Raw genomic sequence first — 15,479 nt, forward strand, 5'->3', positions numbered from 1 at the left:
GCCAACACTGCCTGGTGTATCTGCTGTTTCCGAAAACAAAGAGTAGAGCCAGCCACTCACAGCAAGACACATTCCCCTGCACGGAGAAGGGAATCCTGCTTGTGCTATTCCTGGGTGCAAGTGGGGTAGGGCTCTATGCACCCCTCTGTGAGCAACTCCGGGCCCAGGGATAACCAAGAGCACACACCGTAACATTTAACAAGATGGCGTTTCTCCATTTTCCAATAGCCAGGGCTATAGTAGTCAGAATTGGTTGCCTTTCCCCATTGACCGACTTTATTAGTAAACATACCTTCTATGTACTTTTGCCAGTCATACAACTGTGGGTCTATTGCTTTGCAAATGCTGCGTTTATCTTATGCAGCAAAACAGTGACATCAGTTTTAATTTTTTCATACATTGGTTGCCTGCGGTTAGAGTTCATAAATCTTCAGTAAAATTATATGCTTTTAAAAAAAAAATGTTTTAGCTGCCACCATCGCGTCTTAAGTGCGGTCCTCTTATGGACCAAGTAACACATGTTACAGCTTTCATACATGGGTTTACAAGGCACTTAATACCAAGAAATACATTTAATAATCTTATTGGATCTCTTCATAAAACACACACATTCACTTTCATCAATGGAATAGGTGCTCTCCTGGAGAATGAATTCATTTTTCAAAAGGCTTCGACTTATTAGCAGTGGATCAAAAAGAACGAGTGAATATAATGGATTAAAATACGCTTGGCGTTGCATGCACATTTACATATGACATGATTCAAGATTTATTTAAATCATTAGGAAGCCTTCGAAAACACTTTTTTTTGCTGCAAATGGAATGATCCATTGATGAATGGGGAACGTATTTTGACAAGTGGCCAGAGCATGCTAGGGAGTGATAGATCAATATATCCAAATCTGTATTGCTCACATATTTGTAGAGGGTTTAGAAAAGCTTGGTCTCGAGTGTGCTTTAACAGTGGTCTACATAAGTCATTAACTCTTTGAAGCATATTTAGTTGTGTACCCCATGGCTTACTTTAACAGGCTTTACTCAAGGGCCAGCTCATCATTAAATATTTGCATATGTACAGAACTTGCTGATATGTTTCATCCTCCTAAGTGCCCCATTTAAGTGCAGTCAGAGCGGCTCCTCTGCTAAGGCGGAGGAGAGTCGCCCCACTGAGCAGGTTAAAAAGAAAAAAAAGAAAAAGCTCATTGTTATTATCATTTTATTTTTCCGTTGTTGCTCAGCTTGGTGTGGGCGGGGCTTGGATTTGACAGGGGAGCTGGGGGAGGAGTGGTTCGCACTCTCTAAAGTGCACATGACCGTTTGGCCAGCCCCAGCTCGTGATGCGCACTTTGCATGTTCTCCACCCAGGCTGCTTTACAGTCTGGGTGGAGAACATGCCCAGGCTCCCTGTCCCTGTCTGAGTGCCGAACCACGGCACTCAGAACAATCACAACGCTGCATTGCAGCGTTGTGATTGGCTCATGGGAGCCTCAGCCTGGGTGCTTCCTGTTCCTTCCCTGGAAGTGGGCAAAGAGGACCAAGAGGCGGCGGCACACGGGTAAATGTTCCATTTCTTTTTAAATTCCCGCCTCCTACCCCCCTTGCGATCCTCCCCCCACTGGCGTTAAACAGCAGCGGCCACTGAGTGCAGTTACTCTCTAATTTATGCAAAAAGTTTCTGCAAGACGTTATCTTCGAAGAAAACTTATCATGTAGCATCATAGTAAGCACGACTGGCAGAAGACACTACTGCCATCCAGATATACTCAGTTCTTTCGCAAACATCTGCCAATTATCTAATTGATCTACAAGAAGGAGAAAAAATGTAATTACAATCTTTTGGCAAGTCTTTTACCTAAGAAAGAATGGAAAATACAAGCTGGCACAATTCTCTATATCATGTCAGACATTTGGCATCTCTTTCTACTGTTTCCAGTATAAACAAATCTAGCGCAAGTGAATGCTGTATATACTGCATTATTAATCGCGACTACCTTCTTTTGTTGTTAACTGTGGCGGAATAGGAATGCGCGGGTGCAAGGGACTCAGATGCAGCCGCCTCTTCCCTTTGCAGCATTATATCTGGAGATGATTTTACAGCTCTCTCTTCGGGATGTCCACATACTTTATCCACCTACAGCAAAGAAAGCATACAAGTTAAGAACATGTGTTATAACCATAACTCAGTATTAACATTAAGCATAGGCCTGATAACAGAAATCAAATCTGAGGGTGGCATTTTGTATAAAAATATTAGTAATAATTCACAGTCAACAACAATAGTAATACTTCTTGAATTGCAGAAGGCACAACTGCTTCAACACCACCCACCCCAAAACCACTCTAATCTCACAGCACACATCCAATCCCAGACCTAAAAGATTCCAAACGTATGACAAGACCCACAATGAAAAAAACCTTGAGCACCAAATCAAAACCTCTGCACCACTCAACACACCAAACTCCCAGTGTCCAATGTCTCAAAAACACACTAGACAATTAGGCGCACCCGCCCTACAGATGTTGCCTATTCCACCTCAAATCATAGGCCATACAGCAACTGTCCCCTGCCAAGGAAAATGTTAAAGCAAACAACTAGACCACAAGAATGGTACACCTAAGACCAAAACTTTGAAAGACAATCTCTGCTACCGCCAATCCTGGTAGAGAAAAGACCACTCACCGCGCGCTGATGCTGTGTTGTGCCTTGCTTTCCAACCTGGTGTGCGCCCATCAGGGAAAAGCTTCCCACTGGCTTGCGGCAACCTATGACTTGAAGAGCAAGGTATGACACAAATCATCTGTTGGTCAGAGAGTGAGAACGTGGAGCGGTAACCAGCTGCAAAGCGAGTGCGTAGCAGGAGACGAGCAGAGCAGGCAGAGTGGAAGAGTGGACACAAAGCACTAGCTGGCAGCCAGTAGGTACACTGGCCTTCACACGCTATGGCTGGATAACCGGCTTTCGGGCAATTCAATTTAATTTTGCATTCATTCATAAATCTGCATATGAATTTTAGTGCCATGAAATCTACCAGCATAGATCTATTTCGGTGATTGTAATTGGGTCTTGTCAAGCACTGCCAATGAATGTGAATGAATAGTTACTCAAAGAAAGGTCCAATACTACAAGAAAACTCATTCTACACACAGGCTGGCCCACACCTATTTCATTACATTTGTAGGTGGATAGGTGGAAAGTGTCCCGATAGGCAGTTAAATCTCTAGTTTCTCAACATTTGACCCCACCCCGAGGTACAAATCTCTGCACCTAGATTTCTGACACATTAAAACACTTTGAAATCTTATTGCCTGCAGTCCTGCATCTTTTCTTCTGAACTTAGATTTGGCCTGTGCGCAATGAGTGGTTGCAGAGCCAGTGCCATGCCCTGGGAGGCAGAGCACGCCAAGGCCAGTAGCTTTGCTCATTCTTGGGCACTAGCATTTTCTGTTTTCGAAGATGGGACAGAAGCATGGAGTAACCTTCCGAGTGTGGGAGTTTGGAGCATAGCCCTATGTGGTCTTAGCCGTAGTCATAGGTCCCACAGTTTCATTGTTCCTGAGCTGGTCAGGCCCTTAGAAAATGGTGGGAAAAGCAATGCTTGCTCACTGTGTTATAACTGGGGGCCGCTGGGCTCTCTGACTTTCCCCAGTCTCTGCCAAGGAAGGAAAGAAAATTGAAAACTTCCCTCACAAAGGCCTGCCACTTCTGGGAGCACTGTATAGAGTCATACGTCTCTGCAAAACATGGGCACAGGCCAACACATCTGGACATTTATGAGTATTTTGTGGCTTATCCATGTTGTTTCAGTCATGCCCTTAGGGTATTATGAAGTAAGTTTATAGCAGCAACATCTTCACTGAGTTTAACAACAATGGTCAAACTCAGTTCTTTAATTCCTTGCCAAGTACAGAGCAGTTCTGCCGACATACCCATCACGGGCTCTCAAGCCGCCTTGTCCACTGCTCTGAACAGTCCGGAATCATTATAGGATAAATGTGTGGACACAAGGTCATCTGGAGAGTCCTAAAAATAAATGTCTCTCCTCTTGCTAATGATATCCCATTGTTTTATATTTTTTCGGGGATTCAAAATATGTTTATGATGTTCTAGCCAGACAAAAGGATGCATGCACACCTTGGTAATTTAAAGCATTTCTGGTGATTCCCAAATCCCCTGCAAATCCGAAATTGGAGCCATAAAGTGCCATTTGGGGCTAAACTTCGCAATGGCCACTGCAGCCCACGGAATAGTCTATCACACTTTGCACAGGGGAGCATCGTTGGGTGTCAAGGTGCACAACCATTGGGGATAGGGGTGTGAGTCTGCAGTGCACATGGGTTGAGCTCAATGCCTGTAACAGAGATTTTATCCCATTGAGATTGGTGTCTCAACTGTGAGGGTTGAGATGAGCACACCATTTTCAAGATATGGATTCCAGCACTATTGTAGCAGTAAAGTGCTATCTCCAAGATTTGAAACTATAGTGCCTCTATATCTTAAACCAGTAAAGTGGGGACTATCTAGAAGATGTGAAAATCTAGTTCATCTATATATTCAACCACCTCTACATGCTGAGGTATATTGTTTCTTTAGCATATCTCCCGGTGTAAAAGTGATGTGCTGTATTTTGTATCAACTGATACAAAAATTTAGTGCTGTGTCGCCGTTTATTTATTAATGCCAACTGGTTGGGAACTTTGCTACTTACTTTGAATAAGTTGTACATCCAAGGCCGTTGTTTCCTTTCCACCTTGGTGTCTTACACTTGGTGATTGTTTTGTTTTTTAGATAAATGTATACAGATAATCTTTTCATATCAGTACAATTTTGAAGGGATAGAAAAGAAAGATGGACATAATGGTCACTTTCTACTAGTTGTTTTCTTACCATTTCGGTCAGGTCAAAAATCAACCTGTTTTGTTGTATCCAGAAAGTGAACTCCGATTAAAGAGATTAACCCCATAACATCTAATTTTGAAGCTTGTGTGTGAAAATGGGTCTTACAGTTCGATTACTATACGACTCCATGTCATCAAGGGCACCATGTTCCAACCAATCACTTTCACTGAACAGGTCAAAGCTCTCTGGCAGATATGGTCCTGGCTCCCCTCCACTGAACATTGGACCACTTTGACTAAATCTCTAGAATGCAATGGTTTGTAGTAAACAATGGATGGAAATTGAGCCATGGTGCCCGTGATGGAATGGATGTATAAGGAAACCCTACTCTACATGCAAATTAACGTGTTCATGAATTACAGAAAAACATTTTAAAAGCCAATAGGTCTGATATGAACTGCCAGTATATTGACTTTGTCAATGCTTTTCTAAATCTTTTTGTAAACCTTCATTACAAAAATGTTAAAAATGGCCATGTGTGCATGCGCACACACAGGCAGACATCTTTGGATGGTTCTAAAATGAATTTTTACAGAACCGTTTAAAGATGGTCACCAGTTGTGTGCATGCATGTGCAGACAGTAATCTTTGAATTACTTGGAATCCCATTAAAAGGTGACTGACAGAATATTTACATGTGCAGAAATGCCCCTGCATGGCCAGCCATCTCTAAAACTAGTGAAAAAAATGTAACATGTTTGGAATGCTTGTGGGGGTTGCAGTGTACTGCAAGCGCCACCGTGGACCCAGTGGCAGTATCTGGAGAGCTGCAAGGCCCTGGCAGAATAAAAACATATATTGTTTTTTTCAAAATTTTAAAATAAGTACAGTCCCAGGCAAAAAAGTATACTGTTTTGGAAGGAAGAGAACTTTGTTCACAAGCAGAATGCCGCAATTAACAGTGAAGGGAGCCAATGGCTGAAGTGGGCTCACCTATTGCACCAGTCTGTATGCTGTGGTGGGTGGAACCAAAACTTGAATGATAAAACAAGAGACCATTTAATACAAAGCACTAGCAGAAAGTCCATGTTAATTTCCATTTTTAAATCTTGTCTCTCAGATATAACAAAAACAACTGAAGAGAATTACATCAGATTTGGCAAAAAGTCGAACTTTACTCAGAAAGAGTGTATTTAGGCCAAACCTGGGCAGCGCGTGTGCTGCTCTGCGAGGCATGGTGTATTGGAGTATGGACTTGAAGCCCCGCCCACTCTCTGCCCATATTTTTCATTGGCTTGTGTCATTGTCCTTTGTACATGCTGGCTTCTGATTCGTTAATAGGCTTGTTAGTCCCTCCTTAGTACCGTCTTGTCTTCATATGTAACCTCCTATGAGGACTGGCCCTTTTACTTCTGTAGTTACACAGTATGTCTTATTTGGTCTGTAAGCACTATTTTATTGAATGAGTTTCTCTTACATTGGGCATGACATACTTTCCCGACAACATTCAGCGCGCCATGTGCACTTTCACTTTTTAACCAGCCCAGGAAAATGGCGGCAGCTTCCTTCGAAATGAAAAAGGTATTGTATTTACAAGAGTTTGAGCTATTGGCATTGTAAATGACAATGCATTTTATGTATGTGTTTATTATCAAAACAGACAAATAGGAGTCATTGTCATTCCCAATGCCAATAGCTTAAACTCTCGCAAATGCGAGACCTATGGCATTGCAAATGCTTGTTTGGGATGTGGTGTAAAAGCGATCAGCCTTTTTTGAGAAATTAGCATTGAGAGAGGGGCTCAGGTTGAGCATTAAGGAGTCACAAAGTTACCTATATCTGGTGTGTTACTGTCCAAATATGCTCCGATTGGCCAATTTAAAGGGGGCTACTCAATCCTGATTGGCTGGCCACAACATGAGCAAAATGTTGTGGCAGCCATTACAGGACTCAGGGACACGTTCATGGTCCCTGCATCCTGAAGATTAATTAAAATATATATAAGTGGGTGGGGTGAGCACACCCTGACTCCCATGGGCTGTGTGGAGGTTCCAAGGAGTCACCCCTTGAGTGGCCAGACACAACATACACAACAAGTTGTGGCAGCCACTACAGGACTCGGAACCATGGTCCCCACTGAAATGCATTTTAGTGAAAGCTTGTTTTTGAGGAGCACATATGGAGGATGATAACAGATTTTAGTCCCACTATAAGTTATTTATTAGTATTGCTATACTAATTTTAGGAATTCTGGTCATCGCCTGGTGGGAAACCTGGAATTTCTTTATGTTTGGGTGGAATGTTGTGTTTTAACTGTGCCAAGTTGTTAGTTAGTTCACTTGGCCCTGTCTACCTTTGCATGACGACGCCTTCCCTTATCTCCTGAGATCAATGCTCCTTATTTTCCTGCTCGCAGAGATATTCTCAAGAGCAAGTGCCTTTCTTCTGATTCTAATTGGAACCTTTATCTGGTTTCTCTTTCGATTCTATATTTGCTGGTACCAACTGCTCCTGAAATTCCATGACCTACCCACAACTTTAGCTTAGAATTATGTTGTTTCCTGGAAACTAGTCTTTGCTTTGCCTTGCAGATTATGCTTTTGGATATAATAAACCATTGAAATATTGATTATGCTTCTTGTATTATATCCATGCATGCTGCATCCAAGAAAATAAAGATGTCACTTCCTTTAATTTATTTGAGATCTAATTTTACTAATCTGCTAATAAATCTTTAAGGTTTGCAATCTACTCCTCTATGTCGTTCCTGTGGAGCAAAAACTGCTTCACTGTCATTGAAATGGTTAAACAAATTGTGATTTCAGACTCAGTCTGTGACAAAGCCCCATCTGAGTGGAGATAGTGGAGTTTCTAGATCAAAGCAGCGCAGAAACCACCCTTATTTTATCTAATCCCGTTATCAAATCTGGTAGCAGAGGATAGTTCTCACTGAGGCATAGATAATTGGAATTTAACCCGAAATCTGCCTAATTTTGTCTCAGGCCAGTACGCATCCTCGAGTTCCCAATAGTCCAACTTGGAGAATTGGTGGTGTTCTATAGCTCCTGAGAGGTTGTAGAGCCTTAAGAGTGTGAGTATGGTAGCGTTATGCATCTTTGAGAGTGTTGTCAAGCTTACAGTATTTTGTGAAAATTGCTGCGTTAGTGTGTTGCACAATGTTGTGTCTGTTTGAGTTTAAAAGAACTCTGTGCTGTTGTTTGGTTTGTGATGCTGGATATTTATTGGTATTTTTTTTGTATGTAGTCGTTATTGAATTTTACACTAGCATTCAGAATACCTTAAACACAGTTATGAAGCCATATACATTTCAGTAGTCAGACCGACCCTCAACATACCCCACAGCTCTTACATATGTGCCCACATGTTGAGTAAACCTGAAATCAGCAGACTTAGTTGCTTCACTTTCCATGTATCTTCATGACAACACTTTCCAAAAACGAGTCCTTCATTTAGACAGATGGTAATTACATAACCACTGTCGACAGATTGAAAATAAGCACTTGAACCATGGACTTGATCACCTACTGCCATGTCATGCAGCATTCACTCATCTCTATCTTAAACCCTCAGGGTGGTTGCATATCCGGGGGATCCATCAGTGCTGCTAGCATGGCCGCCCATGCCCGCACTTTCTCATCTGTCCTTGTGCGTTAAATAATCCGCTGGCTATGTATTTTGCTTGTGCTTAATGAGATAAACGTGCTTGGTGCAAAAGTTGATGTTTTGATTATCGGACTTGACATAGTCCATGACTCCGGCATAGACATTAAGTATATTGTCCTGTAACTTGTCTGTTAAGTTTTCTGGTGCAGACCATGAAGCTCTTTCGACACACATTGAGATAGAGACTTTTACTTTTAATGTGAGAATAACTTATGAATATCCATGAAGTTCCATAATAACAGCACAAATATAATAAAAACGCAGCCCACACAAACATTTATTTTAGATATTAGATACCACCTATACTGTAGTGCTAACTTGATCTTTGAAATCTCAGGCATGTAATACTTGTCCTGTTTTTTAGTGAGCGAGGGGAGCAAATAAGACCCGCCTCTTCTAGGGGTTTGGCCCTCCTAAGAACATTTTGAAAAGGATGCTGTCTTATAGTGCATTTTAAAGTCAGGCCTGCAATTCGTCATGGTTGCCCCCTTCCCACATGTCAGATTGTCCTCCTTTCCACCAAGAAAAACCTCCAATGTACTAGAACCAGCATTTTTCATAGGTGCCCATTATGTCAAGAATTACATCCAGTGTGCCAGTGCCCTTATTTTTTCACAGGTGTCAGTCTGGCAAAGAATTGCCTGAAATATCTCGGCACCAATATTTTACCACAGGTGTCTCTATAAGACAAGAATTACCGTCAATATCACTGGGGCTACCGCATAATTGCACGCCTAACACCATGTTCTTACACTCACTTACATTCACTCACTCACACATGCTGTCATGAATGCACTCTCACCCATGAGCAGACCTAAAACATACATTTAAATTTCTTTTTTACTTACTTTAGTTAGCATCAAAGGTCCAGTTAATCGTGCTCTGTTTTTTTACACTAATAGTGAATAATAGGATATTATTCGCTTTTAATATAGCAAATTGGACCGAAAACAGGAATCCAGAGTCATGCCTGGATTCGTGGCACTGATTTTTACCACCTCTGAGACCAGGTGCCGCAACAGCAGTGCTGGGGTTGCATGGGACAAGCTAGGGGTTGCAGCACCGGCCCCTGACAACCCTTAAATGACATCCATGGTGACCAGTAGTTCACTCTCCAGTTCCACCTTGGGACCTACCCATAGTTTTACGGGCCTTAACAGGTTCTCCATTCGACTTCCAGGAAACATCTGATTTCTAGTTCCTAACTCAGTAGGTGGTATTCTTGGTTGTGATTTGTTTAGGTCGGAGAGTGGGGGAAATTGGTGCTTTACCTATAGTTCCTCCTACTAATAATTTGTTTCTGGATAAAGTTGCCCTCCGCAATAGTCCTGTGGTTTTACCCCAGGTGCCATCTTCATTCCATCTCTCAGGGAACGTTGTGCTGCTAGTGTCCTATCCTGGCTCATCCTCGGAGGAGCAGTTGACTCCACATTCCTTGGATGTTCAGAGAGCCTTGTCCTTCTATTTGGATAAGAGGTCTACTTTTTGTAAGGTAGACTTTCTATTCGTCACCTTTGGCATCCCAAACCAGGGTACCTGCCCTTCCATGTTGGAGAAGTATAAATTTGGCTCCATCCTTCTACATTTGGTTAGGCCACATACATATATATTTACATTTGGCCTTATGTACTTGTGTGACGCATTAATACTAAAGAGATATGGTGAACCGAAGGTGTAGAAGTGCATGTATTGTGTGTCTTGACATATATGTGTGTGCATATTAACATTTTTTTTTCAGAAACATTTGGACTGCTGATATTAATCTTCTACAAGGTTAGATTGAAAGGTGGTGCGCTAAAATCCATTTAATGCAGTGCATTCACCAGTGATTACTGAAAATGAATCATATATGTGTTTAATGTTTCCTTATAAATTGTGACCAGTTGTCTTTTTTGCTTTATTCAATGTATTGGCAAAATGTGCCACATATAAGAGCACAAAGAACAATTGATGGACAGAATGTTGAACAATGTCAAACATTCATCCCAGTACAGAGATCTGGGCTTAAATCAATCGTTTTTTTGCTCCCCTTGTCATTCCAGTTTAAACCCAGCCATATGCAAATCAGTCTTGACCCTGCTCTCCGTGGGAACAGTCCAGCCTGAACTGCCAGGCCAGGTCTTCCCTGGACTGGAAACAAGCATCCTGAGACCGGTTTGGGGGTTTCACCCCTCATCAGCCACGCTAGCTTGAATCCAGTAGCACACATTCATTCCCACAATTATAACTGGTATTCAGAGTAGAATATACTCAATATTTGTACCTCCAGCAAGAAAAAGAGTTTAGAAGGTAATCAACCTCATCCCACAGCGAGTGGAAACAGAGGTATAGAGGTATACGATCACTATGAGAACTAGGCCGCATACATGCACTATCACTAAAGCTTAAAACCACATCTAATGGGGTATAAGGTAATTCACAGTACGCAACCATCTTGCCCAACACTTTTTGAATGCTTCTTCCTCTTTTTTCCTGCTCCGACATAATTTCCTTTTCCTGTAGTTTATTTTATTTAAATGTATTTTTGGTGAAGGTCACATTTGTTGCGCAGTAACAACATTGGTGTGGATATATTGAATTTCGTGGATGTGATCAGTCTGACCAATTATTAAAAAAAATATTACATTGTTTACAGATATTCCTGTAGTGGGCCAGCCAATTAATGTGAAACAACCGCAGTTGGTCCTGAGGAAGGTGGAGTTTAGCAATCTTATCCACCGTAACGATCTTAGACCGAACTCCATAACTTCGACTTACAAAATGGCAACGGTTGAACAAATGAAAACTTTCCTGTTGTTGTCTAAAAAAGTGATTGTAAAAAATAGTTGGAAAAAATCATGAATGGCAAAAGTGTGGGAACGAATGTGTGTGTAAATGAAAATGAGGGGTTTGGCTCACGTGGCGACAAATCGTGGATATGATTTAGTATAAAAAATTTTTTATATAATAATTAACATAGAGAGATCAAATTCCTTGTATCCTACAGATTGAAACGATGGTATACATAAATAAAGGAAATGAACTACCACTAATTATTGTATTACACTGTATATTTAATGCACATATTGTTGCATACCACGCTATATATTGTATCTTATTTTCTATGGTTGCAATTATAGTATAATATATAAAAGAAATAATTTCAAAAGAAAAAGAAATAACAGTATATAAAAAAGGAAAAAAAGAAATAAAATTCAAATGATACAAGGTACAGAAAGTGTAATTGATTAGATTTTGTATATTGTGGCCAGTGTTGGGAGCCAATCCAGGCACCTAGGGAAGTAATACAAGTCAAGTGGTACAGTTTTCTCCCAAAAACTATTTTCATTGACTATTTCCCCCTAGTCCCAGACCTCAAAAAAAGTACTACAGGAGGTGCCTTTCCTCACAAAGATGTTTTACGCGGCTATTTAACCATAAGTAGTTACCTGGAGTTGAATGTCCTTCTACCCACCAATTGTTGTAGTTACTACATCTACCTCTCTTTACTCAATTCATACACAGGTGAAGTATTGCAGGGGGTACCTTTCCTTACGAAGATATGAGGATTAAGTCGGCCATCATCAAGAGCTATGAAATCTCAGGCCAGGGTAGGTCTATGAGAAGCATCTCGACCTCTTGGGCTTCTTTAAAGCAAGCCTCGCTCAGAAATATTTATTGTGCGGCATTGTTGTACCCACATACTTTTCTTTCCGACTATCGCATACAGTTGGGTAAGGGCTTCTCTTTAGGTTTAGGCAATCCACTTTTTTTCTTCTGTTACTGTAACTTGTCCCCCAAAATTAAATCTAATGAAAAGAGAAGAGCAACATAATTTGTTACATCACAGATGTTGCATTATATCATATATATATATTATCTACTGGCGGTCGCCAGTAGATAGTTATAGTTAGGACCGTGTTTCCATAGGAAATTTGAAAATTCTATTTTGAATAACTTTGGCGCCGGTTGACGAATCCTCGCGAAATTTTCAAAACTAATGGGGCGCTCCGCTCAGCTCCTACCCTGGAAGGCTCGGGGTGATTCGTCAAGCGGGGGCTGAGAAAAAAGGGGGGTCCCAAAACACGTTTTCCCCATGCATTTTCCCATAGGACCTTTAGTCGAAGGTACAGCCCGAACGGTTGAAAAGAATTACTTGAAATTTGGCAAAGAGGTAGTCCTCAGGTCAGGCATGTGCCTTTTGCATATATGGAGTCAATCTGTTCAGTATTTCCTGAGAAAATTGCAGTTAAAAGTACATAAATATCGATAGGCGCGCACCGTGCGCGCACCCTAACGTGCGCGAGCGTAATTCTGATTGGTGGGTACATGTCAGTCAACGTTCGAATCGGTCGAAATCAGGAAGTGTCGTCCGCCATTTTGTTTGTTTTGGGTGCGACAGTGAAAAAGAGAGGTGGCGAACGTGAAAAGTGGTCAGGGTAGAGACTTCCTAACCCCCTAGCCTTTGTCATGGGGTCCCTGAAGGACCCCGAAGGGTGAAAAAAAACATTTTTTTTTTTAAATCGCGGGGTGCGCACACGGTACGCGCACAGTGAAAAACCTTAAAATAAATAAATAAATAAATAAATAAATACATAACTTAGCATTTAAAAAAACTTACAAATTCACTGAAAAAACCATAGGTTTCACACACGTTATAGTTAGGAATTAGCATTTAAAAAACCTTGCAAATTCACTTAAAAAACCATAGGTTTCACACATGTTATAGTTATCTGGACATTTCACTCGTGAAAAACCATTGAAATTCCCCCGTTATAGTTAGTGCAGGCAACTATAACTCACGCGACCGCAATCCTCTGCTGATGACGTCAGATATTACATCACTGATGACATATGTGTCTTTCTGAAAAAAAAATATTTGTAATATATGTATAGCTAAAAATTAATGGAAGAAGACATGGGTAAATAAGTGTCTAAATACAGTGATGTAATATCTGACGTCATCAGCAGAGGATTGCGGTCGCGTGAGTTATAGTTGCCTGCACTAACTATAACGGGGGAATTTCAATGGTTTTTCACGAGTGAAATGTCCAGCTAACTATAACATGTGTGAAACCTATGGTTTTTTAAGTGAATATATATATATATATATATATATATATATATATATATATATATATATATATATATATATATATATATATTAAGTCCAAACCCGCTAGCACATTACGCACAGGCACTGACACCGTGGGATGATTCCAAAGATATTTATTCCATCAACAACGGTCCAAACCAAGACGCGTTTCGGCGGACAAGTCCGCCTTGCTCACTTTCCCAATTTTTTCACTCAATTACAGTCCTATCTCAGTTTTCAACCTTTATGCCAAAACGTTAAGTGGTTGCCTTAGTGACATGAGGTTAGTGAAGGACATAGAAGAGTTCTTGAGGTAAGTCACACATTAATGATGGAATCACGTAAAGAACAACTATAAAGCATTAAATACACATTATCACCATGTGTTAAACACAGTCAACTGTAAGTGATTGTTACATTGTTATAAAAAATTAGATTTGGTGTGTTACCTTCTAAATATTACGAACATATTCTAAACATTGTTAAATGTTTACTATTTACCATTCAGCCCCAGTGGGCAGTCATCAATGGATCTAATTGAAACAAAATGAAATAATGCAAATAATAAAATTAGAACAGTTGACCTGATTACGTGAATTCGATATTCTAACAAATGTACAAATTTAAAGGAAACTGAAATTGGACTTAAAACCAGTCAGCATATATTTATATAGCCTTTTTCTCTTTATCACACTGCTAGAAAATAATCAGTCTTCACTGCTTGGGCATTATCTCCATGGTTAGGACTGGATCAAGAAAGACGAATGAGGAGGTAATACACTAGTTATTTCCCAACAATCTGTATTACTCCAAGTTCAGGTCTTTTTCGATAAAGTTCTGCATTCAACCCCCCTCCCTTCTCCCAAGGGGTTTGATTTGTTTTGTGTTTCATTTATCTTGGTTTCTGTAGTTATGAGCTTTATTTACTGTAGAAAGTGGTAATAATAGTTCCTACCATAAAAAATTGTTGCTGGGTAATGGAAGCCATATTGGAGGAATTTTTTTGTGTCAGCTAAAACCACGTGTTGCATGGTGGAGAAGATATCTCAATGTGTCAAGGAAGACCTGGACTCGGAGTAATGAAGCTTACCAGTAAGTAATGAGTACATTTTATTAATTTCAGAAAAACGAAAGGCTGAGCTGGTATTCTCACGATCAAAACCTGATAGTTCAGGTTGGACTGCTCCTTTGGGATGACATTTAAGCTCATCGTATTTTCTTTATTTTTGTGCCATTTCAGAAGAGGACCAACCATGTGCAGCACTCTAAACAGTCTTCCAACCTGCAAGAAGTGTTAGGCCCATCAGTGGAAGCTCAATTGTTCCTTTTCTGAGCAGTTTGAAAATGGTTGGATCTATTTCGTAATGGCACAGCTGAGCTAAAAACGGATGGAATGGAATGAGATCCATAGAAATTCATTGTAGTTTTTAAGTCTGCAGAGTGAACACCACCTAGCATTTCGAACTAGATTGCTTCCTTGGTGCAGAGGCAAGACCGATTTGAATATTGTTGAACAAGTGGCATTGTGCAAGGCAAGAAAAATTCGATTTCTTGCAAAATGGCGAGAGAAAATGTGGTGCTTTTTCACCTTCCATGATGCTGTTATTGACCACTCAGTAGGCCACATCATAGATATTCAAGAGCCTTGGGCCGTTCGGGGCACAATTAATGATAGAGCAACCCTACTCAATATGGTCACCATGAAGCCATGTCACACCTATGATTTTGTCCCCTCTTGCAGTAGTACAGATAAACAAAATGATGGAATGGAATGCCACTCATATTCTTTCCCAGTGTTTGGTAAGCTTGGTGGAAGCACTGAGTTTTTTGTTGACTTAGGTTCAAAACCCATGACCTGCAGGTCTCTCTGCAGGTGCTAAGCCCT

At 40.7% G+C, this 15,479-nt stretch overlaps 1 protein-coding gene across 4 annotated transcripts in view; it reads right to left on the reverse strand.

Moving 5' to 3' along the window:
- The window catches only part of LOC146785528 (glypican-5-like), a 1,360,250-nt gene that overhangs the window by 838,464 nt on the left and 506,307 nt on the right, over nucleotides 1-15,479 (reverse strand). For all 4 annotated transcript variants that reach the window (XM_085634654.1, XM_085634653.1, XM_085634656.1 and 1 more), the window contains exon 4: nucleotides 1,991-2,130. In XM_085634654.1, coding sequence (XP_085490780.1) covers nucleotides 1,991-2,130 — 140 coding nt within the window. The remainder of the gene's footprint in view (nucleotides 1-1,990; nucleotides 2,131-15,479) is intronic.

Source organism: Triturus cristatus, chromosome 11 (assembly GCF_964204655.1).
Source record: "Triturus cristatus chromosome 11, aTriCri1.1, whole genome shotgun sequence".
NCBI classification, from domain to species: domain Eukaryota; kingdom Metazoa; phylum Chordata; class Amphibia; order Caudata; family Salamandridae; genus Triturus; species Triturus cristatus.